Source organism: Portunus trituberculatus, chromosome 45 (genome assembly GCF_017591435.1).
Source record: "Portunus trituberculatus isolate SZX2019 chromosome 45, ASM1759143v1, whole genome shotgun sequence".
Taxonomy (NCBI): Eukaryota; Metazoa; Arthropoda; class Malacostraca; order Decapoda; family Portunidae; genus Portunus; species Portunus trituberculatus.
The window spans coordinates 5,441,204-5,468,957 of record NC_059299.1 but is presented as its reverse complement, the minus strand read 5'-3'; the positions used below and the strand labels follow the sequence as shown (position 1 = coordinate 5,468,957).

Genomic DNA, 27,754 nt, shown 5'->3' with positions numbered 1-27,754 from the left:
CATTTGAACTGGAGCCGAGAGAGCGTGGCACCGAGTCGTCCCACAGTGAGTCCAGGCCGAGGCGGGGTGGTGTCTCTTGCCTCTACGGTGACCTCTTTATGACCTGACCCCACTACCGAGGATGGACAGGAGGAAGCTCTCGTGAGTGTCAACCCTAAGATAAGCCTATAGGAAAGCAGAGAGAGGTGGGAGATAAGTGAGAGTAAGGGAGAGGAGGAATAACATGTCTGCTCCTTGAACATTATCGATTTGTATGCGTATTTCTCTGAATTTTTGTTGTGCTACTTATTTACCCTGTTAGTTAGAGGGAATAGGGTTTTGGTGCTGTTTTTCAGTCAGCTCTGTGGATTTGCAGGTTAATTAGCTCGAAGGTGTTTAAATGTGGCAGTCATGTTAACGTCTTCAATACTGGGACACATTTTACCTTGAGATTTGTGTACGATTGGACCATTTTTTTTGACAATAGGAAAAGTTTTTTGAAGGTCAGGAGATTAATGGCCACAGTCTCCACTTTTTTAATCCCCCTCATAAGTTTCTGAAGCTGTATAAAATCACCTAATAGCAAGCAGAATGAACATGGAAACATATCATGATACTCTCGAGGTTCGTGTTGAGTGCATTTTTGTGTTGACTTCAAGCGCATATGTTTATCTGGCTTGGTATCTGCTGGGGTTGTTTGTCTAGCATCTCCTAATCTCCTTTCCTGATAATCTCTATAATCTGTTAACTGTTTCATCTGTGGTGTGGTTTACAATCTGCCATACTGAGTATTCTAATTTTTGCTAATTTTTCGTTTATTTTGCTTATTCTGCTTTATTCTTCCATATTTTGCAGTTTGTTTTCTTATTTTCTAGTATGTATTGAATTTTTTTCTTATTTTTTATCTTCTATTTCTGTTTTGTTATCTGCCATACTTATTTCTATCATATTTTGTTCATTATTTATTCCTTATTTCCTCTTCCTTCTATATTTTTTGTTATTTGTTTATTTATTTTGTTATTTGTTCATTAGATCATTCTTTGGTATTCTTCTATATATATATATTTTTTTTTTTCCTGCCAAATTTGTACCATTCAGTTATTCCTTATTTCTTTACTTCCATTGTTTCATATTTTGTCATAGACCAGGTTTATATTTTTGTGAATTAATCCTGCTCTTCCATTTTGTTCCTTTGTGTTATCTGCTAAACTTTTAATCCTGTAATCTGATCATTTAATTCTTGTGCCTTATTTCTGTCTCTCTATTACATGCCTTATTTCTTCTTTTTCTTCATTTTTTTTTTTTTTTTTTTCCCATTTAGTGTGTTCACTGATTTTATTCCTTCCATTCCATCCTTTTATCAATATCTGATAATGTTATACTGGAAGAGGATATTTCTTAATTCTGCTGCATTCTATCTCGCTGATAAATATTCCTTCCTGTTTTGGTATATCCCAGAGTTGTCATGATTTATTTATGCACATTCTCTCTCTCTCTCTCTCTCTCTCTCTCTCTCTCTCTCTCTCTCTCTCTCTCTCTCTCTCTCTCTCTCTCTCTCTCTCTCTCTCTCTCTCTCTCTCTCTCTCATTTTTCCTATATTGTTCAGTTTATGCCATATTGAAGATAGATAGATAGACAGAACTAAATAACCTTATGTCCTTGCTTCAGCATCAATTTTGCCCATTTAAGAGTCCAGCAGGTCTTGATACTTGTACACACTGTCAGAGAATGCTTTACCTTTTTTTTTATTGTTTTCTCATGATAAGAGGAAGGTATGAGAGATAAGATAGCCGGTTAAGATTTTTTTCAAGTACCTAACTGAGATGGATAGGGTACAGACGGGTGTATTTATGTACTAGTAATGTGTGAAGTGGACACAGTGCCAAGGAAGTAACAGGCAGTGACGTTAGGGATTGTCCAGTTTGCTGCCTCTGTACGCCAGCATCCAGCCAGCCCAGATCCCTCAAGATGCAGGGAGGGAGGCAGGAGAGGAGTATGTCGTGAGTGCTAACCACGTGACAGTTTTAGCTGAAGAAGGAGAGGGAGACCTGTTCAGTGCCTTTGATATTCCTCTCCTGCTTGATGTATAGTAAGACTCATTGGTTCTCTATTCTCATTGTAGGTTTAGAGAAGTTTTATGTTACTTTAGGCATATTTGTTATAGTAAGAGAAGGATTTATATAAGCTCATCTCTCATTTTTTCTTAATTCCTAGAGATTATTGCTGAAGATTAGTATTGTACTCTGAATTATTTGGATGTAGATGGTGGCTGTAAAGTTCAACAGTCATTAATAAAAGATGCTTGTAGTATGAAAATCCAGCTCGGTGATGGCTGTGTGGCTGCGTATCACAGGTGTTGCCATTGTGTACCTTACCTTCAGGTGTCAATTCACTTACTAGCCTCAGGTGTCCATTTATGAGGTAGACATGGCAGGGAAGGATGTGTAAGATGGCTGTGTAACTGGCTAACTGTGTGATGTGTTTGCAATTGATTTATTAAGAGGTTTGAGACACATCTACAGTAGCTACTATGAAATCCTGTAATACCATCCTGAATGTTAAGTTATGATGAATTTTTTTTTTTTTTAGTTTTGGGGGTTATTCATTTAATGAGACATTTTTCTGCATTTAGACAAATTTTTGCTTGGTTTTATTCTGTACTTACATTATTCAATTATATTTTACACTTTATGACCTTTTAGTACCTGTAGGGTCAACATCAGACCAGGAGGGATGACGTTTCAGCTTATTTTTTGTGGAAGATTAGATTTCTCAGCCTTTGTCCCTTTTGAATTATAAGATAAAAACTGATAATCTACATAATTGGAAGCAAGAACAAGGTAGTGTGCATTAGATAAAAAGGAGATAGTTTTTCAGTGCATGAGCTTGATAAAATTATAAGGAGAGTTACCAGTTAGAAGGATTAAGGTTGGTATACCTCCTCACCAACTCATTTTGTGCTGAGTGAATAATGGAGTGGTCTATCAGTGGTGTGTTGTGAGGGCAAACAAGAGGATAACAGGGAAGTCAGGTTTAAATATAGTGAGTACAGCCAGCGGTGTGTATGGAGGAAGACCCACAAGTGTGAACTGAGGTGTGAGGAACATGTATGGATTTTTTCTGGTGTGTGATATGTACATACTCCTCTTTCCCACTCATACATACACATACAAAACCAAAATTTGGTGCATATTGAAGTGTATTGAAATAAGGGATGTGAATTGATTTAGTGTGATAGCCAAAGCTTCTCAGATTTCATATCTAGACTGGTTCAAATGCTCTTGCTCACTCACAGACACATGCAAAACTCTCCATTATTATTATTATTATTATTTTTATTCACAAACCACCCACACATTTTAAAAGCAACTACATAAACTAGTAACAAAAAGCTACAAATTACTCCTGGCCTCATTACTTATACTGAAATGCTTAGAAGTGCTGTCTTAAACCTGCCTCAGAGAAATGAATAGCTGGCAACTTGACAATCAGCTTAGGAGGAAAGGAAGACCATGTGACCAAGAGTGTAGCCATCTCCTGTCACACACTCCTTGCACTACCACCCTCTCACAGTTCCACCCTTCTTCCCTGCCCTCCCTCACCACACATGCCCCACCCACACTACCATGGAGACTGATCCTCTTTTGCATTCGTGAGTGGCCCCTAGGGATGCTTTGGGTGATGTCCTTTGCACAGAGACAGGGAAAGGTTGTGTGTCTTGGAATTCATCTACTATTCAGGTTTTGATACTGGTTTGGTGTTGGTGTATGCTGTTGATTGGTTAGTGTTCAGATTAGTGGTTGAATTCTGAAGTGATTTTAGTCTAGTTTATGTTGGTAGGTCATGGTAATAGGCACATGAAAGAGCTTTACATGTTTGCTAAGGGAGTGGCTATGTTTGAAATCTTAGTGAATTGAGTTTTGCTCTGGTGTGGTTTCTTGTAAATCTTCATGGCATAAAGGTTGTCATAATCCCCTACTGTATGCCATAAAGTGAAGGGAATAACAACTAAGACCTGGTGTTATGTGTCTGGCTATCACTGGGTTTGTGGATTAGTTTTCTAGTTTATTTTGATTAGAAATTTGTAAGGGGAAGCAACCAAAGTCAGGGTATAGACAAGAACAGTAAGTATAAGCCCTTAAATTAATCTTTCCCACCAATCAGTGCAATAGAAAAGTATAACAAAGCACCATTCCTTCATTGCTCGGCAGGACCACGGGGGACTCCCTTTACGAAACTCTAGGGGTCCCCAAAGATGCCACCACTGACCAAATTAAGAAAACCTACCGGAAGCTGGCCCTCAAGTACCACCCGGACAAGAACCCCAACAACCCAGAGGCAGCCGAAAAGGTACTCAGAAGCCATTCAAACTTAACCTTGTACTTGTGTGTTATGGAGGGTACCAGATGTTTGTAGGGTGTAGGTTTAAGACTTATTGAGAGGCAGAGGTGTGTGTGTTATGGAAGGTATTAGATATTTGTAGAATATAAGCTTAAAACTATACCTTACCCAGTGGCAGCAGAGAAGGCACGCTAACTTAACCATGTACTTGTGTGTTATGGAAGGTACTAGGTAGGGTGTAGGTTTAAGACTCTATACCTAACCGAGAGACAGAGGAGATGTGCTAACTTAACCATGTAGTATGTGTTATGGAAGGTACTAGGTAAGGTGTAGGTTTAAGGCTCTATACCTTATCTAGAGACAGAGGAGATGTGCTAACTTAACCATGTAGTATGTGTTATGGAAGATACCAGATGTTTGTAAGGTATAGGTTTAAGCCTATACCTTACCAAGAAGCAGAGGTGTGCTAAATTAATCTTATGCTGAATGTTATGGAAGATATTAAATGTTTATAATGTGTAAGGTTCAAAACTCTACCTATACACATAGGCAGCAGAGAGGGTGTGCTAATTTGACCTTGTAGCTACTGAATGTTATGAAGATTATAAATGTTTGTTGTGTGCAGGATTTAAAACTTAATACCTTACAAGAGACTATGATTTAAAATAGGCAGTTTAGTTGAATCATCAGTACATTTTTTAAAGCTGACGTGAATGATCTCGAGTTTTCCATCTTTTTCTCCCCAATGAATAATCTCAACTTTTCCTTCTCCTCCTCTTCCCCGACAGTTCAAGGAGGTAAATCACGCCCATGGAATCCTCAGTGATGCCACCAAGAGGAACATTTATGACAACTATGGCTCACTGGGTCTGTACATCGCCGAGCAGTTTGGGGAGGAGAATGTCAACACTTACTTCCTGGTCAATTCTGGCTGGTGCAAGGTGAGTAGGTCTGAAGTGTGCTAAAATGTGGCTGTCTAACCTAATACAGCAGGATACTGTTTGATTTATTTCTCTTTATTTTTTTTCTTATGAGAGAGAAGTAAGAAAAAAAAGATAAAAAGGACAATCCAGAAATTAGAGATCTTTAAACTTCCCTTGTAAAAAAGATCATCAGAGGAAGAAAGTAGTGCAGAAACAGACATAGATAAATGATTGATATTTAGTATATAATTTATCCTAATCTTGTTTTCCTCCCTAGGCATTGTTCCTCTTCTGTGGCATCATCACTGGCTGCTACTTCTGCTGTTGCTGTTGCTGCTGCTTCAACTTCTGCTGCGGCAAATGCAAACCAAGGCCTCCCGATGAGACTGGAGATTATCACAACCTGAACGTAAGTGTTGGCTTCAAGTTGGAAAGATCTTGGAGTAAAAGAAAAAGTGGAATAGTTAGCCTTGTATATATATATAGATGTAATTGTATAGTCAGGGACAGAAGCAAGGCAGAGAAGGTTTAATGATATGTAAAACTAAAGAGAGTGAGAGGAAAGTGGCAAGTGGTTGTAGATAAGGGAAACAGATTGGAGTAAAGGTATGAATAGAGATAAAATGCATAAATAGGGATAGCAGAGAGATAGGACTTGATAAAGGGGGAATTGTGGATGAAGAGGAATGGGGTTACTGAATGACTAATCTTTTCATGTAAGACTCTTTTGATAACTGGGCCTTTGATTCACACCTTGAGCTTACAGACCTGGCAGAATAATGTGGTTAGTGCATTGGATTCTTACCTAGAGAAGAACATTATATGAGCAGGTATTAAGAGTAGAGGTGTTATTTCCAGTAGTTGATTTTCCCTCTTGGCAATTTACCCTCCATCTGTAGATTAATTGAAATAGATAAAGTAGAGAAGCAAGTGTTAGGTGATTGAAGGTGAGAAATATCAGGGTTTAATTTTATGAGAGTTTTACTTGGGGAAAGAGGGAATGTATTTGTATCTTTTTGGAATTTGTCCTTAGTATGTGTATTATTTGCATACAATTGTCTGGAAAAAAAGAAATGTGCAAAATACACACACACACACACACACACACACACACACACACACACACACACACACACACACACACACACACACACACACACTTAGTTATACAGATTTTGACAATGCAGAATGTTTTTGTCGATAACACATTTTGTATATGATTTGTGCAAACCCTCACTCATGTTCTGGAGCTTTGCACAACTGGCAGCTTCCCTACACCTGCTTTTGTACCTTAGTGTAGGGAAGAGTAAATTAGGAAATATTTTACTCATTTTATATTATAGAGTACAGTATGAAGAATTTTAAACTAAAGAATTGGTGAAAAGATAAGTAAGATTTTTTCCTCATATGAAACTTGTAGTCCTAAGTTTCCTTGTGGATAATACTAAAAAGATAGAAAGCCAGCTCCCTCCACATATTTTGTAGTAGAAACAAGGAATGAACAGTTTGGCTAGAGCTAGTATATTAACATTCTACTTACTAGATATTCCAGAAGTTAGACATAACAAGCTAAAACTACCCGTTATGAATCAATTAATCTGGTGCATTCATTTCCACTGTGGCTTACATTTTCTCTCAAATCTTAAGACTTTCATGTTGGTAGCTAATATATTGCCTACTAATTGAACATAAGATTGAGAGAAAATACTGAACACAGAGGAAGCAAGTACATCAAATTAATCATGTCATTGTAGCTGTAAGGTAAAAGTACCATTGCTAGGAAGTGACATGTGACAGACTATTTACTTGCATATTTACAGACAGGTGCAGAGGACTGGGTAAGGCAGCACCCTCCCCCTTCCCTCCTCTTAGCGTTACTGTTTGTCACACTGATGCATGCTTCCCCCCACCCTCACCCTTCCCGTCACCACCACTATGTACATGTTATCTCACAACACCCATCACATCCTACCTCCAAATTGGTGTTGTATGTATAAATGTGTTGACTCAATTATCAATACATTCGTTTATTTGCTTTCATCAGAGCTGTCACGTGTATTTTTTTTTTTTTTTTTTTTTTTTTTTTTTTTTTTTTTTTTATTTACTTAGGTATTTATTTATCTTTATGCTGCACTTTTGAAACATAGTCCACAAATGTTAACTCTCTCTCTCTCTCTCTCTCTCTCTCTCTCTCTCTCTCTCTCTCTCTCTCTCTCTCTCTCTCTCTCTCTCTCTCTCTCTCTCTCTCTCTCTCTCTCTCTCTCTCTCTCTCTCTCTCCCCATCCATTACTACTGCCATTCATCTGACAAATAATGGATGTTTTATTTATTTATTTACTTAATATTTGTTTGTTGGTGAGCAAATGAGTGGCTTGGAGGTCATTTAGGTGATTGGTGGAACAGTACTTCAGTTTTCAGGTTATTTGCTCTATCTACTGCACTGTTGAATAGATGAGACCACCACTTCCAGAAAATATTCTTTTGTTAATAGCATTATTGAAGCTACCTGAGCCCACATGTGCAGCATGTGCCCAGCACTTACTGCCGCCATAGCTCAGTGGTCATCCTGTTCATCCTGTCATGCTGTTTTGGTTAAGTGTTGGTGTGTGTTGATGCAAGTCTGGCAATACAGATTAGTAGGAGGCGATGTGTGAGAGCCGAGGTCAGGCAGTAGCCAGGGTGTGGAAGCAGGTGAGAGGGGAACTCGCTGCTCCAGGTAGGCTCACATTTGACAGGGAAAGTCTGTGAAAATAAAAGTTTTCACACCAGCCATGATTCTGTAAATTGTATGATGATTCCCATGTGATTAAAAAGTGTGCCTGATTATTCTTATTGCCTAGAAAAAAAAGATGACAAATCATTACAAAATGCACCGACTTCCCCTGTACAAGGAATGCCTTGTTTCATCTTTTTTACACCCAGGGAGGTACACAGGTGTTCTTATTTTGTCTTGCTCTTTTCATTTCTTCCTTATCAGTTTATCCTGTGCATTTGAAACCACAAAATTGGTATCTCATTTTGCTCTTGATATACCCTTTTCTACTGCCTCTCTGTTTTCCTTGCAATTTGCTCCTGTGCCTTTGTTGCCAGGTCAGTACTTGCATCTCCTGCTATTTCTCATCATCTCTCTGTTTGTCCTATATTATATATCCATTATCGTAAAAGCTTGAAGCATCTTATCTAAATGGTCTGCAGTTGCATACAGGACAGTTATCTTGAATGAGGTTTGCATAAATTGAGAGGTGGAGTTACTCAATGATGGCATAGTTGCAGTTGTGTATCTATTTTGTTATTATTTTGCATTTCTGGTTGATAAGGGCATCATCATATTGATAAGTGGGTTGGAGCATGTTTGCTAAGCCATGTGTGAATATTAGATTGATAGTAAGGAATATTTACTTGAGGTGATTGTCTGTCTTTTAGTAGACTACAGATAGACTGCTCACAAGCAGGACGATATAATGTTCTGTGGGTGTGGGTTGGCCAGTCTTGTATCATAAGCTTCATAACTGTGTTTCCTTTGTGCCAACTGTGCCTCCTAGCACTTGGTTTGTGATTCTTAGCTTGTGTGTTCGGTGGAAAACTGTATTACTCCCTTCCCTGTTGATGGTTGAAAGAGGATGGTGACCTGGAATGCTTGATAGCTGTTGGCAACCAGGAGGTGCCTGAGTTCGTGGTATTTGTGTCCCTCAGGCTACTTTGGTAGTAGTCCAGGGAGGAAGCTGCCCAGAGTGTAGTGGCAGCTGTGAGGCAGTCTGGGGCTGGTCATGTCAGTATCTGGGATTTATTATCGTACATTACCAAGTTATGCATTGTTCATTTTGCATTGAATTAAATTTTTTTGCATTTTGTGTTTTCTGAAATGCTACTTAGAAATTATTATTTATAAAGAATTATTAGTTGTCTATTATTTTTCATAGTTATTATTTATGTTATTGTGGTTTTTTAAACTTGATCATCTTGGTTAGCATGGCTGTTTTAGTACAATATTTAATTTTAATTCCCTGCATCATGTGATGAAAGAAAAGCCCTTTAAATAATTCATCTTAGCATGATAGATGTTTCCTCATTTTATAGTATTTACTCCAGACTTAAGCAGTGCATATTATTTTCCTCCATTATGTAAGTACTAGTTTCTTTTATGCTCAATAGTCAGTTGTGTGGTCACCATTCATATGTATACTTAGTATTATAACCAGACATATTGCCATAAACAGCAGCAATCTGCAATGTCATGTAAAGCTTAATTTAAACTATAAGCTATCCAGTAACATAATACAAGCAACGATGCTTTAGTTACCCTGCACAAGCTTTGATATTTTATCACTGTAAAGTTAACATTAGATATTCACTAGAATTATGAAGTTAAGTATCAACATCTTATAATCCAATCTGGTGATCATACAACAGGCCAGGAATCCCCAAGAACATCATCACAGTATGGCCATGGTCTGAAGTCAGGAAACATACATCCCTTACTTCCACAGTTTTATGAGGTCAGCAGATCACAGGACATCAGATTGAGGGAACAGTGGAAGTGAGTGTAGGAGGTTACTCAACTTTTGGCCATGCCTGTACCATTAGCCTGTAGAAGCACCACAGTGTCCTGACCACGGAGAGCACCGTAGTGCCACATGCTAGTCCTGTAACATCACCCAAAGCACCATGTTGCGTACCTTTCCCTTTAACGAAGCACCAAGCTTAGTGAGTCTAGTGGCTGTTGTCAGTACTCTCCTCTCATCCTACCCCTCCCCTTCCCTGCCTGCGGTGTCTGCTGAGCATGGCTAGCCGTGCTGCTGCTGCCGCTGTTGCGTGGTGGAACCCTCGGGGGCATGCTGGCCCGTCCCACTGTGCTCTGGCCGGGGTTGTGCCTTCTGGCTCAGCCTCTTGGGGCTGATGCTTTTTGTCAATACCTTGAAAAGATTGGCCAAGGGCTGATAGAAATGTAGAATTTAGTGACTATAAGTGATCTCATTAAAAGACTGGCCAAGAGCTGATCAAACTGTACAAAAATCAGGTAACCATAATATTGCTAAGCTTATTCAGTGGTCTTCACTTTGCTGTGTGGAAGCTTGAGTACTTGGCATTATTGTTATTGTTTGATTCATGACTGGTCAAGATACTAAAATATAGTCATGATAAGTAACTGATAAGTACTTTCAAACATAATTAATGCCCACTGTCATCTCTCACAGCTGAATATTGCATGAGGTGACTCAGTAAAGATTTCATAATTATGTGGAACCTCATGTTGTTTTGACACCATTGGTTCCTGACCTGCCATCTTAACGTGTTCTGCAGTAGACATTGTTGCCGGCAGTCAGGGAACATACAGCCTTCCATGCAAACAGTGCAAGGCAAACATGTACTATTGAACCACCTGTGGGTCCTGAAATTGACATTTGGATCTCATGTTGTGTACTACCTCACACTCACTGTAGTTTGCTAAGTGTGATAGTCCTCTGTTTGGTTCATGGTTTCTTTTGTTTGTTATTTTTACTACTAACCAGACCCATCACTAATAACTTACAGGTACAAATACTAGTAATGTTAAGGCTTTACTTAGATGACGTTCACCAATATTTTAGTTGAACAGAAAGTATGTATGCAAAACAAAGGAAGTAACAACAGAAGCAAAATTGACCTTGGCTTCCTTTTTGTACCCACCACTTTTATAAAGACTGTGGGCATTTTCTTACACAAATATATCATCATCGAAGCCCTGGGCCTTTCTCCAGCTGTAATCAAATCAAATGAATAGCTCAAGCAGGCCAGCAACCCTCCCCAAGCTGGAGCACAGTGGTAGAGTACTTAATGACTACCCGGTGTGATGTAGCTTAGTAACCAGCCTCCCTTCCTCTTGCCACCCAGCGCGAGCAGGCGGAAGGACCCATCACCAACCAGCCAGGCCCTTCAGCCCCCAAGGTGAGTGCAGTCGCTACAGGTAAGCTAGACCCTCACATCCCCATCCCTCGGCTCCCGGTGCTCCATTACCTGCTGCTTTGGGTTGACTGCCTGGATGTGCTGACGTCCCCTGATGTCCAGCCCACTTGTACCCATCAAGAGGATCAGTTCATTTCAGGATAAGAGTGTCTCAGATTTTTTTTGTAAGGGATTGCTAACACAGGGTAGTCTCAGCTTAACCTCTTCAGTACCACATGTTTTGATTCTGCTTACTGTTTGGGGATTTTGTACAGCTTCAGAAAATTATGTGGGGATGAAAACAGTGAAGACGCTAGCCATTAATATTCTCACCTCCATAGACCCTTCCTAATGAAAATAAAATTGTCTAATTATAACTAAAATTTATGGTAAAATTTAATCTTGGTACTGAAGAGGTTAATATCCAGCCCATTTATAGCCATCATGAGTATTGATTCACATTTCAGACAGTTTGAATCTTGAGATTGGTAATATGTTAGCCTCACCTTAAAAAAATTAAAACACTGATGCTTTGAAGGGTAAATATTTCTTACATAACCCAAATTTGTAAATCGCCATTGAGGGGAGTGTGATGTGCATTTCTTGACTCCCCACCCACTAATGTAACCAGTGTTTAGTGCTGGTAATGAGCTGCACTTTTCTGGCAGGTGTGTGGAGCAGGAAAGTGGTTGTTTATTCACTTGTGTAGGTTTATTTGTGTGTATATATATGAGCTGCAGGTGATGGTTGATCTCATGAGAGTCATTGAGGTATGTAGCATGTGAAGTCAAGAGTTCATGATGTCGGAATGTCAGATTCAGTTTCATTACCTCATTGATTAATCCATTTTGTGAGCATTTCTTTCACTAATGATGCTCTATGTGTGTTAGGTGTGTGTTGCAAATATTCTTGTATTGCTTTTATATATCTTGGTAAGTATTGCTCTATTATAATTTTGATGTATTTCTATATGGTATAATTGGATTTCTTTACCATGTGTTGTCACCATAAACAATCACCATTTACACTACATTATATCCATCTATGTTCATGCTTGTATTGGTGCAGGCTACATGTTCCCCATCTTTTTTTTTTTTTGTTTCTAAGCTCTCTTCTTTCAGATTTGTTATCGTCTTTAAACAGTATCATTTACAGTTCTTGTTTTACCTTCTTAGGCTCAACTTATCTATGTATTTCCCACATTATCACTCACATCTTAACACTTCTATTCTCATTTGATCTCACTGTTGTCTAGGTGCTTCATTCCATCCCTTCCATTCACCTCCCATTGTATATATTGACTCACTCCTTTCCTTCCCTTCACCTCTCAGTATCTCTATTGGCTCATTCCTTTCCTTCCCTTCATCTTTCTGTTTCTGCTGCAGGAGGAAGTGAGCGATGAAGACCAGGAGGCAGCGAAGGCTGCAGGAGAGCCTGTTACTTCCCAGCCACCCCCATCCACCAACCCCTTCAGGTATGCAATCGAGGGGAATTAGGCAATAGGAACTGGAGTGACTTAGGCAGGTGTCTCTTTTAGATAAGCATTTGTGTTTTCACAGAACTTAAATTTTTGTTTGTAGGATCTCTTTTCCTGTATATTTTAATGTTTTAACTAACCTCTTCTAAGATATTGTTTTTTGTCACTCCTCATATTGGTGTTAGGCATTTGTCTTTTCTATGACTTGAGTATATGATTTTGTTCATTGTGCTTTTCACTGGTATATGTTGGCTAGGTATGAAGGAGACATAACTTCTATCTTGTCCTGTGTATATCTTGATTTGTGACAGTATAAGTGAGTGAAGGTATATTTAACTGTGTCTTTAGTCTTACAGAGAAGTTACAGGAAAATATGGTGAAATATATTAATACTGTAGTATAAAGCAAGAATGTTTGAGTTGCTGTTTTTTCCTCTCAGTTAAAGTCCTGTTTATGTACTGAAACTGTGTGCTTGAAAGTTCAGTACAGTTTTAACTCATTGCAGTAAATAGTTATTTTAATGAAAAACATTTGGTATTGGTATTGCATGCTGATGATTTCGAGGTTTATTTGTTGAGAACACAGTAATCACATTTCTAAATCTTAGTCATAATGTGTGAAACTTAACTTTTACAGTATTGTGAATAGCATGAGCATCTTTGTCCATTTATACACACATAAGAGTGTCTGAGGGCAGAGGTGGTGTGGGTTTGGGTGCATGAGTGGGTGTCTTGTGGGTGTAGAGTAGCAGTAGTGACTGGTGGTGACAGCGGAGATGGAGAGGAACACTCTTCAACCTTGTGAATTGCAGGAAGCAGGAGGAGTCTGGGCTAATGAATGACTCGCGAGCCTCCACTAATCCCTTCAGGTAGACGACTGCCTCATCTCAGGCATATGGACTCCTTTTATTTTTATTTTTCATCCTTTTTTGTTATGCATCTCTTCTTTCTTCACAATCATGTCCCTTGAATGAGGTGGTATGAACTCTCTCTCTCTCTCTCTGCATATGCAAAGAGCAGATACAATGAGTGTGTGTGTGTCATCGTTCACACTGCACAGCCAAGGTATAGCTGTCTCTGTCTCATGCCAGCTGCCGTGGAATGTTTATGCTCTTATTTTATTTATTTATTTATTTTATTTTTATTATTTATTTATTTTTTTTTAATTTATTTTATTTATTTATTTATTTTTTTTTTATACATTTATATTTTGTTTTAAACCCAAGATGCTCCCTTGCTATTCTGACCATCCGTCCATCCACTAACATGCCTGGAAGTGTGGTAATGGGTGTGATACTGAAGACGATTATTTTGTGCAGTGTCTCGCCCTTTTTTGTGTAACCTTTTGATGGTAGCTTGTCCCTTTAGCTTTTGGATACACACCTTTTGGCAGATCATCAGCTACAGGATTATTTGTTTGAGAAAAAATATAAATCAGACTGCAAAATTACTGAGAGGATTTTAAGCATATTTTTTTATATATCAACATTTTAATTTTTACATAATCAACTGTGGCATTGCTCCATGACTGACAAACTTAGCTTCTGCTTTTCCAATGTTTGAGCTTCATGAGTGCAGCTTCCCATCACATTGCTGCCTTGCATTGTCACTATCTGGCTGCATGGAGGCTCCTCTAGGCCTCACTGAAGTATGGGCTCTGAAAACTGGAGACTTGTGGAGATTTGGCCCTTGATGGCAGCTGTGCAGAGGCTGTGAGGTACAGATAGTGATGTCCATTGGGAAGAGGAGTTGGTAGCACTGACAGCATGCCCTAGTTTCTCCCATGACCCTGCAAGTTAGGTCACATGGCTAGCCTAGTGCAGGCCCCCAGGCAGAGTGATGGATGGATGGTCAGTAACCTGTACTTGGCAGTCTGTAAAATACTCTTAGCTAAGGTTGATGTTAATTCTAAGCCACAATTCATCATATAGTAATTAAGGATTATATTGTACAAGGTTTTCTATAAATTCTCAGACATCTCGCAGTGTTATGTGGTTGTGATTTACGGCCTGCAAACTACAGTAATGAAATACATTCTTGCTGGACGCTAGGTTATGTAATATCTCCATTTGTGTGTTTTGCTGACCTGTGGTGAGTCAATAGTTAGTACTCCACCACCTGGGTATTGTCAATTACTGTCAGTTTCCTGTTGTGTGTTAGTAAGTGTGCAAGGATGGAAGTGTGTTGGTAGAGAGAAATCAATGTTGGTTTGGTTGTGTTGATATGAAGTTTGTTTGAGTTGAAGTGTATGTGTAATGTCCTAGAAAGTAGGGAAGTAATGTGACTACCAGTAGGGTAAATTAAGCTTCAGTGTAATCATTGTACAATACCTGTGCAATTTGTAACCTAAGGGCAAACGGACAAATGATTGATGATGTAGAGGAGTTGTCTACATCTAGATCATAGAAGAACAGGTTATAATGTCTTGCATTTTGCTGTTTAGCTTTGAATGTCATAGCATGGTGATCTAGGCATGTGTTTGCTGACTCATGTTGTTTGAGCCAATAGAAAATATTAAATGGTGAAATTAATGGCATTACATTATTGAAGATGGCAAGGTTGCTCAGAAGAACTCATTGATTTGTTGCTGAATTTGCAGGCAAGAGGAGAGGCCCTCCCAACCTCCTCGCAGCAATCCCTTCAGGTAGCTAATCGGCCATTCAGCCAAGTTTCGTGGATGAGCTTGTAGTTGCTCCATTCAAGGACCGACTCCAGCACTCTCGGCTCGATCCGGTTATGTTGACTAGTCATGTAGAAGCAAGTGTGCTGGAACCTGGAACCTCTGTGGGACTCTGCCCTGTGAGAAGAAATGTTTTGTGTGTGGAGAGCAGCGGCTCCCACTGACACATTCATGTCTTTGATACTCAACATTTATTTGAGTTTAGCACTTATTGCCTGCCCAATGTTGGCAAACCTTGACAAACGTTTCATCTGGACTTGCTGCAATCCTAATGGTCCTGTCTGGCTTCTTTGAATTAAAGTCAGTCAGAAGTTAGCCTCAGTTTCTTTACTTGCTCTGTACAGTGCAAGAAACAACCTGAAGGTAAATGAAGTAACCCTTTCATGGAGCATTTTTCATCTTCATAAGTGCAAATTGTAGAAGAAGCCAGCATTATGAAAATTTATCATTTTTAGCAGAGTTACACAAAGGATTTTGTTCCTGCCTGTGATGTGCCTCCTCCCTCCCCTCTCCCTTTCCCTGCCTCACACCAGCGGACAGTGCCACTTTGTCCCAACATGAATGTGCTGCTCCATACACAGCTTTCTTACATGTGCCATAAACTGTGGCATGTGTCACACACAACTTGAAGTGTGTGTGTGCTACTTCTTGTTGCTCTACCAAGATGTATATTATATGCTATAAGGGCAGAAAAACATACTGAGAGTCTGCCACCCATTTAAATTATGGCATGAAGTAAAACCTTAGGAAACTTTTTTTTATTTTTAGAGATCTTAAATAAAGAAATCTCTGCTTCTTGGGATTTAAAATTAGAATGTTGATAATTAATTTTATTGGTTGAAGGACAAAATATTAAAAGTCCCATTGGTATGAGAAGCATGGATCCCCTTGGCTCCCTGTGTTAGGGAAGGTGGGGAGGAGAGTAGTGCAGGTGTGGTGAGGAGTTGGAGTGCGTAGTGACCACTAGTGTTGCGTGTTCTCTACATGCTCCAGGTGGTGTGGATCATTTTTATCCTGTCATTGTGAATGGCCTGTGCATATTATCTGGGATGGTCAGTACGGAGTGCGAGTATGTGTACCTGACCTTCCCTTCCCTCAAGTGTTACCAATGATACGTACATTTTGGATGTCAGTATATGCGTAATACCAAATTCAATATTTTAGGAGCACGCTGAATTTTTCCTTTTTTTTTTTTTTTTTTTTTTTTTTTTTTTATATATATATATATATATATATATATATATATATATATATATATATATATATATATATATATATATATATATATATATATATATATATATATATATATATATATATATATATATATATATATATATATATATATATATATATATATATATATATATATATATATATATATATATATATATATATATATATATATATATATATATATATATATATATATATATATATATATATATATATATATATATATATATATATATATATATATATATATATATATATATATATATATATATATATATATATATATATATATATATATATATATATATATATATATATATATATATATAATCATATATGATATTTTGTAATGATGTTTTTATAAGAAATCTATATGATGTGTCATGAATTATCTTTTGTAGGAATGTTTTGTTGCATGACGTACTTTAAGATACTTAGGAGCTTTAAGGCAGTAGTGTTTCTGCCTGCATGTCACCAGTAGACTTAGGGATCTGGGCATGCACACACTCTCATAGTGACGTCACACCCCTTGTGTTGGAATAATGGTTGAACATACACCTTTTTGGTCATAATCTCTCACACTGTTGATAGCACTGAAATGAGTCATGTCCTTGTGCAGTATCTCAGAATTGTCGTACATGCAGATAGTAACTGAGCACCAATTACTGATCCTTGTCACTCACCCTCACCTTCCATGAGTTCAGGTGGTGATCCTGCCATGCACATCACCTGACACCCTTCCTCTGCCCCTCCCCTGCAGGACTCCTGGTGGTGAGGCTGGCCCCGGGATGAGCCAGCCTGTGTTTGCCATGCCACCACCTTCCCAGGGCACCAACCCCTTCAATGCAGGAGCCAATGAAAGCACCTCCCTCAACACTGGTTCCCAGCCCACCTACACACCAGGTAGGCACTGACTTGTATTGTAAATCTCTTTATCCTTGATTTGATAGTTTCATTAGGATGCCATTGCTATTATTGTTCTTGTAGGAGTTACAGGGTAATAATCATGCTTTCTTTTCATAAGGCATTGTTACTTGTGTGAGGGGAATCTTATATCATGTTTTTCTTTATTCATGTATCTTCTGTTGTTAGTATTAAGTGCATTTTCAGAAAGGTAGTATATTCTCTGTCCTGGACATGTGCTGCTGTTTAAACATTATATGCCCTTGATTATTCAGCTGATCAATTTTTATTTATCCCTAGCTAGTTTTAATATGTAGAGTGAATCCCTCCCTGCTCCATGCACAAGGCTGTTGCAGGTATTACAACCAGACTCCTAAGTTTGTGGATCTGCGTTATTAACCGTGAAGGGCTTCTCCCCAGTGCCATCTTTCCTTTGTGCATTTCTTTGTCCTCTAAACTGACTTTTCATTTTAGGGTTCCTTTAAAACTGTTATGGGTGTGTTAACAAACTGAATATCATTTCAAACATCATTAAAATAGTATGGAAAGATATCAAAACAAGTAGTTCATATGGTTATAAGTTAATCACATGAAATTCTTCATCATTTTGTTTGAAATATACCAGTATGTGGACATTACCACCAAAATGTGCCCTGTTCGTGCCTCCCATTTTTAAGGTTCAATACAGTTTCCTATTCCTTGCATTTCTTTGGTGTTTTGGTGTGCTACATATAACAGAGCTGGAGCTGTGTGCTGTACTCAAGACTACCAGCTTAGGCATCCTCATCTGCATCCATCCCACTTAACACTGGTGGAAGCTCTAAACTTAACATCTAAACATACCCACCTACATGTTGTCCTGTGTGTTCATCCTAACACACTGCTGGAGCCTGCACACCCACATCACACCTCCAGAACACACTTGGTCAGGCATTCATTGTTTAACTTAAGCTTTTCCATTCTACTGCAATAACCCGGGTGACTTGCAATTCCTTCTGTTTATTTCAGTTGCAGAGGAGAAGTAGTTGATTTTCTAGAGCATTTAGGAGGTTTGGACAGTGAGTAAATATAGACTCAACTTCCCACACTTTATTTCCTGCAGTCTTTGTTATGCTTCTGTTTTTACTATCTAGAGTGCTCTTTGTGTTTTTCTGTTTTGTTATATTGTGTTATGTTAGTGTGTGTTGTGTATTGCTCCCTATTATACCCTGCCTTGTCCTGCCCTTAGCTAACACACTAACACTGACTTACACACACACACACACACACACACACACACACACACACACACACACACACACACACACACACACACTCTCTCTCTCTCTCTCTCTCTCTCTCTCTCTCTCTCTCTCTCTCTCTCTCTCTCTCTCTCTCTCTCTCTCTCTCTCTCTCTTAGTATCCATTTCTTTTTGGTAATTTAGTATTCTATTGGTATATTTTTTTGTAATTTGATGTTAAAAGTTGCTTTAGTATCTTTGTACACTTAAACCTTCCTCCACATCCACCTACTTCTTTTTCCTCCTCCTCCTCCTCCTCCTCCTCCTCCTCCTCCTCCTCCTCCTCCTCCTCCTCCTCCTCCTCCTCCTCCTCCTCCTCCTTCTTTTGGTACACTTGCAAGTTTTGTAAGTGTGTGCCTGTCTCTTACTTAAGTTATTTACACTTGTTTACATCATTTATTTTTAAACATTCCTGTCAAGTGGAAATATGCACTGGTAAAAGTAGACCATGCAACCACGTAAAGAGAATAGACACCACATGCATACATAGTCGAGAGCTATGTCACACAGAGGGGAGGCAGGATGTAGGCCGGGCTGTTGTATCAAAAGGAACTAGGAATGTAATGGCTGGTTGGACTGAATGGTACAAGTGTAATGGTTGTCTGGTTGGCTGGACTGAGGGTTCTAGGAGTCGAGGCTCAGATGGCAGTGTATGGCATTAACTTGAGTGTCTTGTGGGTTCAGTTCTTGGCTGTTTCCTACTCATGATGTAATACTAACAATTAATTCCAAGTTAACTGCACGACAAGAGGTTATATTTTTCCTTATCTTATGCCTCAGCCTCCTCTAACAGATACCTCTTACTCTCATCTTATATTTTCTACTCAATGCTAAGTACTTCTTTATATAACACATACATCTTAGCAAAGTAACATGCTTTGCTGCATTTAGCACTAACTGCATTGTTTGCCCATTGAAATGCTACATCATGGCAGACTGCATTAATGGTCTGGGTGGATTAGGGTCATGGCTGGATCCAAAAGACACAACATTGTCCTCAGAATTCACATGTCTTGGTGTTTCATCAATAATTCAGTCCTCTTGTGTTCTCTTTGTTAGTAACCATTCTGTTGATAAGGTGTAGTAGCAGCAGTAGAGAGGACAGTGAGATAGTTCTGAAAGACAAATCATTGAAGGTATTTCTTTCAATGTATGATCTGTATTTATGGTAATCCTTGTTTTGATACATGATCTCTTGCATGCTATGAGATTGTTGTACAAGGGGAAGGAGTGGAAATAGCATTTTTTTTTATGTGGTTTGTTTTCATGATGCTAATCTTGTTTTCTTATATAGTTTTTTGCATGCCACTTCATTTTTGATGGGGAAAAGACATGTAGGGAAAATACTGTTGTTAAAGATGACCTCAGTGATGCTTTGTGGACAAGGAAAGGCACAGAAGGAGGCTGTGTTGGACAGAGGTATTAGAGTTTAATTTGGTTGCCTTTTCTCTTTGTTTGATCCTTCTGGGAATATTTTATGCTTTTCTTCCAGAAGTTTGGTCACATGTAGATGCTATTAAGTCAACTCTGCTAGCAGTTTGTTTGACAACTTTTAATATGGTAGATAAATGATAGGAACATGTCATAAAGTGAAGAAAGCTTGATTTAAATGTGTGCAGAAGTGTTCAGAGCCTTCACCTCATTCACAAAAGACTGCAGAACCCTTGCTGAACTCCCTCAGCACAACTTGCACTATTTAGCCTGCAGGCAAAGCACAGAAGTCACCTCACACTAGACTGTTACTTAGCAATGGGGCAGATGAACGTTCCCTACACACTCACCATGCTTCTCATTTCACAACCCACCCCAGAGCCTCATCCCAGCCCTGTCATTGCTCCTTCTTGCCAGGCATGTCGCAGAATGCATCTCCTAGTCATGGCCATTAGAGACCTGGACCTGCGTGGAGGAGGTGTTGCCAGCCTGTAGAAGAATCTCCTTGCCTCCTTGCATTCCCCCAGCTGGGCCTCTGTGAAAGAGAGAGGTCCCAGAGGCAGTGATGCTGCACTCCTTACTTGAACGAAGAGGATACAAGTGGTGTGTGTGTGTGTGTGTGTGTGTTTAGAAGTTTATTGAAAAGGACATTTAATTCATCAGTTCCAAATGGTTTTTAACTGGTATTAGAGAGAGTAGAGAGAAAGAGAGAGAGAGAGAGAGATTCAGGTATATAGTCTTAGCATATCAGTTAAACATTGCTTTTCATTTAATCCAGTCATCGTGTTCGTTCAGCGGTGCAGCATAGACGCCCAGCTTTCTAATATTACTTTATATGCTGCTGGTGACAGGCAGCTGGTAGCTACCTTTACCTCTCCAGTAGCCACCTTGAGGTTGTGTGCTGGTAATAACTGACCAGATTAAAGGGGTATTATTATATTATTATTATTATTATTATTATTATTATTATTACTATTATGTATAGTGGTAGAGAATCATTATACTTTTTTCTTTTCCTTTTTTAACTTTTTATACTGAACATGTTCCTCATCTCATTGGAAGTGTAGATGTTAGATGTCCTCTCTCATTCCCCACCTGCTGCTGCCTCCAATGTCCTCCACAGGTGTGCTGGGGAAGGGAAGGCTAGCTTGAATGTGTCCTTATTTCACATTCACAGTCTCATTCAACACTTAGAGACAAACTGTAGATATCATATCACATTTCAGTTATTATTATTATTATTATTATTATTATTATTATTATTATTATTATTATGGTATTATTATTAATGGTATTATTGGTATGATTTTGGTAGTGTCAAGTGAATGCTGAAGTGTTAGTAACTAGCCTCTGTCATCATTTTATATTCCTGTCTGTTATTAACCATCTCCTCTGGCACATGATTCTAGAAGTGTAGTGTTCATTATAGTACGACGATGTGCTCACATGATTATGTATTTCTGGTTCAGCAGTTTCATTATTTGTGCAATCAAGATTGAGTGTGGCTTGCCAGTCTGTCCATGAGTCAACCAGTTAATCTGCTGAGAATGTTGTAAAGGCTTTGGTCAGAAGAGGAAGGAGCACCAGGCAGCATTTGTCAGGTAAATTATGGGGCTGGATTCCCTCACTCACCCAGTAAGGCATTTTATTCATCAGTGAACTTATTTTCCACCACTACCTATCACACAGTATAAACTTATGTACCAGTAAACTGAGGCATTAGTTGTGTTTGCTTGGCTTATATGTACAAATGAAACAAGTAAGTAATTATCTGGGCAATGTTTAGGTGTTGGGTAAATTTATCTAAAGACAGGGATGAGTGAGAATAAGAAATTTGTCAGAAAATCTCTTGGATCTTGCTTGAATGAGAGTGAGTGAGGGAGGTTGAGCTGTGACTTACAGCTGCCACACATGCTCCTTCCTGTTCTCTGCGTTGATTTATGAGGCAGTGGGAGAAATAAAACCTGTCTGGCCTTCAAGTAGCAGTCACCACATAAATTCAGGTTGTTATCCACCATCACTGCATCTAGTCTTGTGGTGATATTGCACCTGCCTGCACTGGGCATTAGCTAGGCCACCCCTCATCTCAAGGAGACCTCCCCAATCTATGCTACCTGTGCCGAGAGAGGAGACAACAGGAGGAAGGTTACTAATTTTTAACTCGTGTACCTGTGCCAATAGGTTTCCTTTGTTTTGGGGACTTGTTCTCTGTAGCCAGTAATTAACTTCTCCCCGCGTGTATGTGTGTGTGTGTGTGTTTGTGTCTCTTTCTTGCTCCACATTTATCTCCTCTTGTGGCCTTGTCTGTTAATTTTCAAAGGTCAAGTGTTGTTTTTTTTAACTTGTCTGTGTCTATGGTCTAAGAAGTGTTGCTTTCTTCTCTTGGGTCTCATCTTTAACCTTATTTATCACTCCTAAGTTTAGAGTAGTGTGGTAAGGATTTCTGCAACAGTGGTTTTCACATTTGTAGAAATCTGGGATCCCATTTTCACATGTACTTATGTTTTTATTTATGTTCTTTGTTTCCTTGTACTTGATTTTCCTAGTAATGTGTATTGGGTTTGAGTGGCAAGGCAGGTGGTTATCAGTGTTAGTATTCATTCAGCTGCAGAGTGAGTAAATGAAGCAAGTGCAAATGGTTGTTGATATCTTCGTGTTACTTCTTAGGTATTATTTCATATTTTTATGTTGATAATTTAAAAGTAGGTGTTCTGAAGTAATGTAGTGCAGAGTCCAGTAAGTCTAACATGGTGCATTTGTTATCTGTCATTCATTGGTCAAGAAACTCCCCTGAAGAAATTAATCAAAGTGTAAAATATAGACAACCTCGCAGTGAAGCTTATTAGCCATTTTGATTCCCATAGACATTGTTGTTTTGCGCCTCCTTTCCCTTCACCAATCAGGCCTCAACTGCATTCTCTTAACATTAGTGCATCACCAGGCTTGCCAATCACAGTTACCTCTTTTCAGGTCATAGTCTGAGAGGTTTGCCTTAAAGAGAACTAGCCTTCCTTTTTTACTGTCATTGCATACTTCTATTTATTCATTTAGCTGGCTTTTTCTCCTCAGGTGGCTATTACTGTATTTTGGTGTGCGTGTGACTGTGACAGCAGGTGTTACCCTTCTCTCCGTGACTTAGTCCTCTAGACGGGAGGCATTGATTGTTACGAGTAATAGTGGATGTGGTTTGTCCATGTAGATGTGCTCAATACCTCTGCATAGGGCAAAGGCAAACATACACACACACATATATACAGTTCATAAACACATAACGTACGTACATACAGTCAAGTGTACGATTTCTCAAGCCTCTCAAGATGTAAATACTATGTCTTCTTACCGTCTCTGTCCCTTGTCAGTCTCTTTGCTCTCTGCCCCTCACTAGACCTTAAGATGTCTGTCTAGAGAAGAGATGCTACTCAGTTCCCTGCAATGTATGGCTGCAGCTTGCTGGGATGTGTTAGACTGAGTGTTGAGTAATGGTAATAATATAAAGTTGCTACCCATTTTATGATCATTGTTGAGATTATTGAATTGTTAAATTTTGGAAAGAGTATTTAAGGAAAACTTCTAAGACAAAGCAAACTAGGTGTGGATGTAGTGGTAGTCTATGGTGGTTCCTGAGAGACTTTTTTAGCTAGGCTGTGGAGTTACATCACATTGACTTGGAGATTGAGTTAGTGTTGTTTTTTCTTATGTGCATGCCTAGTTATTGGTATCGTGTTCATGGGTCGGGTGTCGGTGTTTTGATGTTTACTAATTGGCAGAGAACATTGCTTGCATTATGTTTGGTTTGATAAATTTGTCATTGTGTGAAGAGAAGTTTGGATGTATTTGTTTTTCACATTTTAAATTCATTCCAAGAGAAATGTGTTGATTGAGAAGAAAATCTATAATGAGGATATTTTGCCAGCTAAATGTTGACTCCTATAGCTGTAGTGGAAGATATAGGTATTATGCAGTAAATGTACAGTGGTGGCAGATTCATACAGCAGAATATGTGTTCATAGGAGTGTAAGTCTTAGGTTCCATCATTCCATCCCTGAGTCACCCACCACACAGGGAAGGGATGGCAGTAAAGACAGGAGGCTACTGGACTTTTAGCCTTTACAGATACTGGTTGCTGATTGTTCTCTCTCTGATTCCACGGCAATATGCATTTCCTTTATGCTTCCTATCATACTATGAATCATAATATCAATGCTGATATACAATTAACTCCTTAACCCTTTGTAAAACCATCAGTACTGCTGGCTAAGTGTTCTCCCTCTATTCAATTATGATGCACCCTGTCAGCTGAGTCTGTGGCTTGCTGGGACAAACTGCAAGTGTCTGGTGGAGTGAACAATGCAGCTTTCCAGTAACACCCATGAGCTTAGAGTCTCAAATCCCATCCAGTACCACCTTTAGGGCATCACACTTTTTGTTGCCTTTTATCGCTTGTGTGTGGAATTTGCCAGAAAGGAAAACGTTCATTAGATGGTGTAGCAGGAGGCCTGAGCAAGGTCTTCAGAGCCCATCCTAGATATCTGGTGCCTTGCAATGGCCGGCACTGAAGTGCAAGTCTCAGAAGTGTCTGAGTGTTTATTCTCAGCAGGAGCATCATTCCAGAAGAGGCAAAGAATCTGTCTTATTGTGTGGGTGCTGGTCAGGTCCCCAAGGGCAAGACTGTACCTAGTGCAATGTTCCCCTCGTCCCTTACAATTGTACGTTACTATGATCCCCTCCCTGTTTATCTTGGTCTTCTCATCATGTCCTGCACGTATCTGCCAGTGATAGAGTGGGAAAAAGAGTGTATACAGAATCTTACTTCTTGCATGATTGTTTAATCAGAGAGGTCTATTATAGAAAGGGAGTTATTTATGATGGCAAGGATGTGTTAGTTGATAAGAAAAGAGCATACATACATACATACTATCTCTCGCCCTTTTATCTTGATTCAGAATTACTTTGTGTATCCATCCAATAAAGCTACTTATAAATTTATGAAAAAATTAAATTATACCTTTTTCTAGCCCCAGTCAGGGTGTCTACAAATTTCTTGTTTTATAGATTTGCATCATTCATCCATGGATTCAATTAAAGCATGGAAGGCTCATTCATTGGGTCATGTATATCATATTAGTAGGCATAAGTTCATGAAAAAAATGTATAGAGACTACAATACTTTTAATGTTCGTATAAGTGACTTCATTCCCTCCCTCCTGAGCAATAACTGCAAATTTATCACCATAATGGGCACTTGTGTTGTCTCAGGCAGCATCAGTCATCACTGCATCACCAGGTGTGTCTCTGTGGCCGCCATCTCGGACCACAGAGAGTCAACAGCATTCTTAAGTTACTTGCAGCATCTTCCATGTCAGCCTTCCAAGCTCCCCAGACACCCTGACTAGAGATAAAAGTTACTGTCCATTCAGTCTGTTATTAGGACAGTGTCTTAAGTTCTGTCAACACTTTTCTCTGCCACTCTGCACCTTGTACTGTGTCACTCATGGGCTGCGGCAGAACAACACCCTGTCCCTGAAATCCACCATTAAAATGTCAGGCGTCATTTGCAACCAACCTAACCTGTGCTATGTATGATCTAAAGTTGTGTGTTGTTAGTGAAGAGAAATTGTCAATGCACTAATCATCTCACAGTGTTGCCCTGCCCAGCTTTTCTCATTTCGTGTCTTAATAAATAATGGAGAAATGTGAGATACTTGAGACTGTAGATCCTGTACATATTTAAAAAAGAGTTACTGTTGATCATGGTGATAACCTTATGTGCATGTACTGAGGCTGTATAGTATAAAAGTCCCATTATTTCATTGTCTGACTTTTATTCCTCGTCCTTGCTAGTGGCTATGATCTTAACCTCATTCCATACTGGGAAGAAGTAAAAACTGTGATGGAAAGGGAATAACAAGGGTATGCTGGACACTACTTACATTTTTTCATAATCAGCTATCAATATTTATTGCGTAGGGTTCTTTGTCTCTTAACTAATTCCTAATGCTGTTTCCTGTGTGTCATATGGATATCTTGTGCAGAGGTCACTGTTTTTGCCTACAGATTGAAGTTTCAGGAAGATGAGCATTAGAAAGTTGTAAAAAGTGAGTGGATCTTCAGCCTAAGATTTGATGCTGAAAAAAAGAAAAACAACAACTTGATCTTACTAAACAGCAGTGTTTCCATCACTTTCTCTTTCATGTTTATGGACAAAGCTATTGACTTTCATTATCATAACCACAGTCTTTCCCACATTATTATTATTATTATTTATTTATTTATTTTTTTCTCAATACATCTTTGCTTCCCCACCTCCAAATTCATATTCTGACTGTCACCATCATGTGCTACTTTCAGCTTTGTACCTCGCATATTGGGTTTTGTTCAACACTTACAAAATCATCAAATGCGTTACGATTTTATCTCTATTTTGTTATTGTTTCGCCTTTTTTATCATAGGCGTTCTGGAATTAACTTTTCACATTGAGTTTTTTCCATCACATCTTTCTGCCGTGACTCTTCCTTTCCTTTAACTCTGACATTTAATTTTAACTTTCCCTGATTAGTCTCCCACCATTTCCACCCTCCGCCTCCCCCTTTTTTTTTTTTTTTTTCGCATTTTTTTTTTACGCACAATACTTCGCAAATGCTTTTATCCTCCGCCCTTTTCTTTCTGACATTCAATTTTACTTTCCCCTATTCATTTTTTACCTTCTCATATCTTTCAGGCCTTCATCCTTCCTTTCTCTTCCTATTTTAAAACTGTCAAGTCATATAACTGTAATTACACTTTTATCCCTCTATCAACCTTTTCCTTTTCTCTCATTATTCGTAACTCAGACTCGTTTTCTCTTCCCTATTTATCTTTCAAACACATACTACTTATTTTCCTTCCCTTTCTTTTCTCATTTCCTCTTGTCTCGCGAGTCTGATTTTACTTCAATCTTTCTCACCTTCCTTTCCCTTTCCTTAACTTTCCCAAGCGCCTGCATCTCTTACTGCTCCTTTCCCTTTCCTTCCCACTCGTCCAGTTCTTGTGCGTTAAGTAAAAGCTCGTCGGATTAAGAAAGGAAGGGATGGGCAAGAGGCATCAACAGCACATCTGCCTCGATTGAAGGATGGTTGGTGCTAGGAGGAGAAAGTGATCGTCAAATGAGTGAGTAATGCTCGGTGACGGAAGTTTTGCATCGTCCCCTTTGTATAATTGCTTCGTAATTGCATACTAGGACCGTCTGTAATTCTCCTCTTCGTTCTCTGGTTCCGTCATTTGAAAACGAAGATATTTCGTAACTTTAAAAACAGAAGATAAGTGTCGGTTAGAGTTGAAGATATAATAGACGCATAATTTGTAAATGGCAATGAATAGGTAGATGAATTTATGTAGGATTGTCTCTCCTGTCAGTTCTCTTTTTAAGTAATTTGGAAAGGTAAAGAAAGAACCGTACAATTTTTAAAACTGCCGATAAGCACGAGTTAATTCAAATTTTAAGATGTAATGCTCGTAAATGATAATGATAACTATATATCATCTTTATTGTACGTTTTTAAGCTTAATGAGAAGACCGCAGGAAAAAAAAAAAAAAAAAAGCGAA

The 27,754-nt window shown here is 38.8% G+C and overlaps 1 protein-coding gene across 20 annotated transcripts; it reads left to right on the top strand.

The window, feature by feature from the left end:
* Positions 1–25,982, top strand: LOC123519275 (dnaJ homolog subfamily C member 5-like). 20 transcript variants are annotated; one of them, XM_045280411.1, is made up of 12 exons: positions 1,825–1,979; positions 4,191–4,329; positions 5,109–5,261; positions 5,521–5,652; positions 7,064–7,081; positions 11,115–11,168; positions 12,551–12,639; positions 13,454–13,510; positions 15,241–15,285; positions 17,318–17,460; positions 18,469–18,518; positions 20,589–25,982. In XM_045280411.1, the coding sequence occupies exons 1-11, from the start codon at positions 1,948–1,950 to the stop codon at positions 18,483–18,485; spliced, it is 879 nt and encodes a 292-aa protein (XP_045136346.1). In that variant the 5' UTR covers positions 1,825–1,947; the 3' UTR covers positions 18,486–18,518; positions 20,589–25,982. The 20 variants fall into 20 exon arrangements, with proteins under 20 accessions (XP_045136344.1, XP_045136348.1, XP_045136359.1 ...); XM_045280409.1 differs by lacking the exons at positions 1,825–1,979; positions 18,469–18,518 and adding an exon at positions 1–141; XM_045280407.1 differs by lacking the exon at positions 18,469–18,518 and having other exon boundaries at positions 1,826–1,979.
* Positions 25,983–27,754: the final 1,772 nt, after the last annotated feature.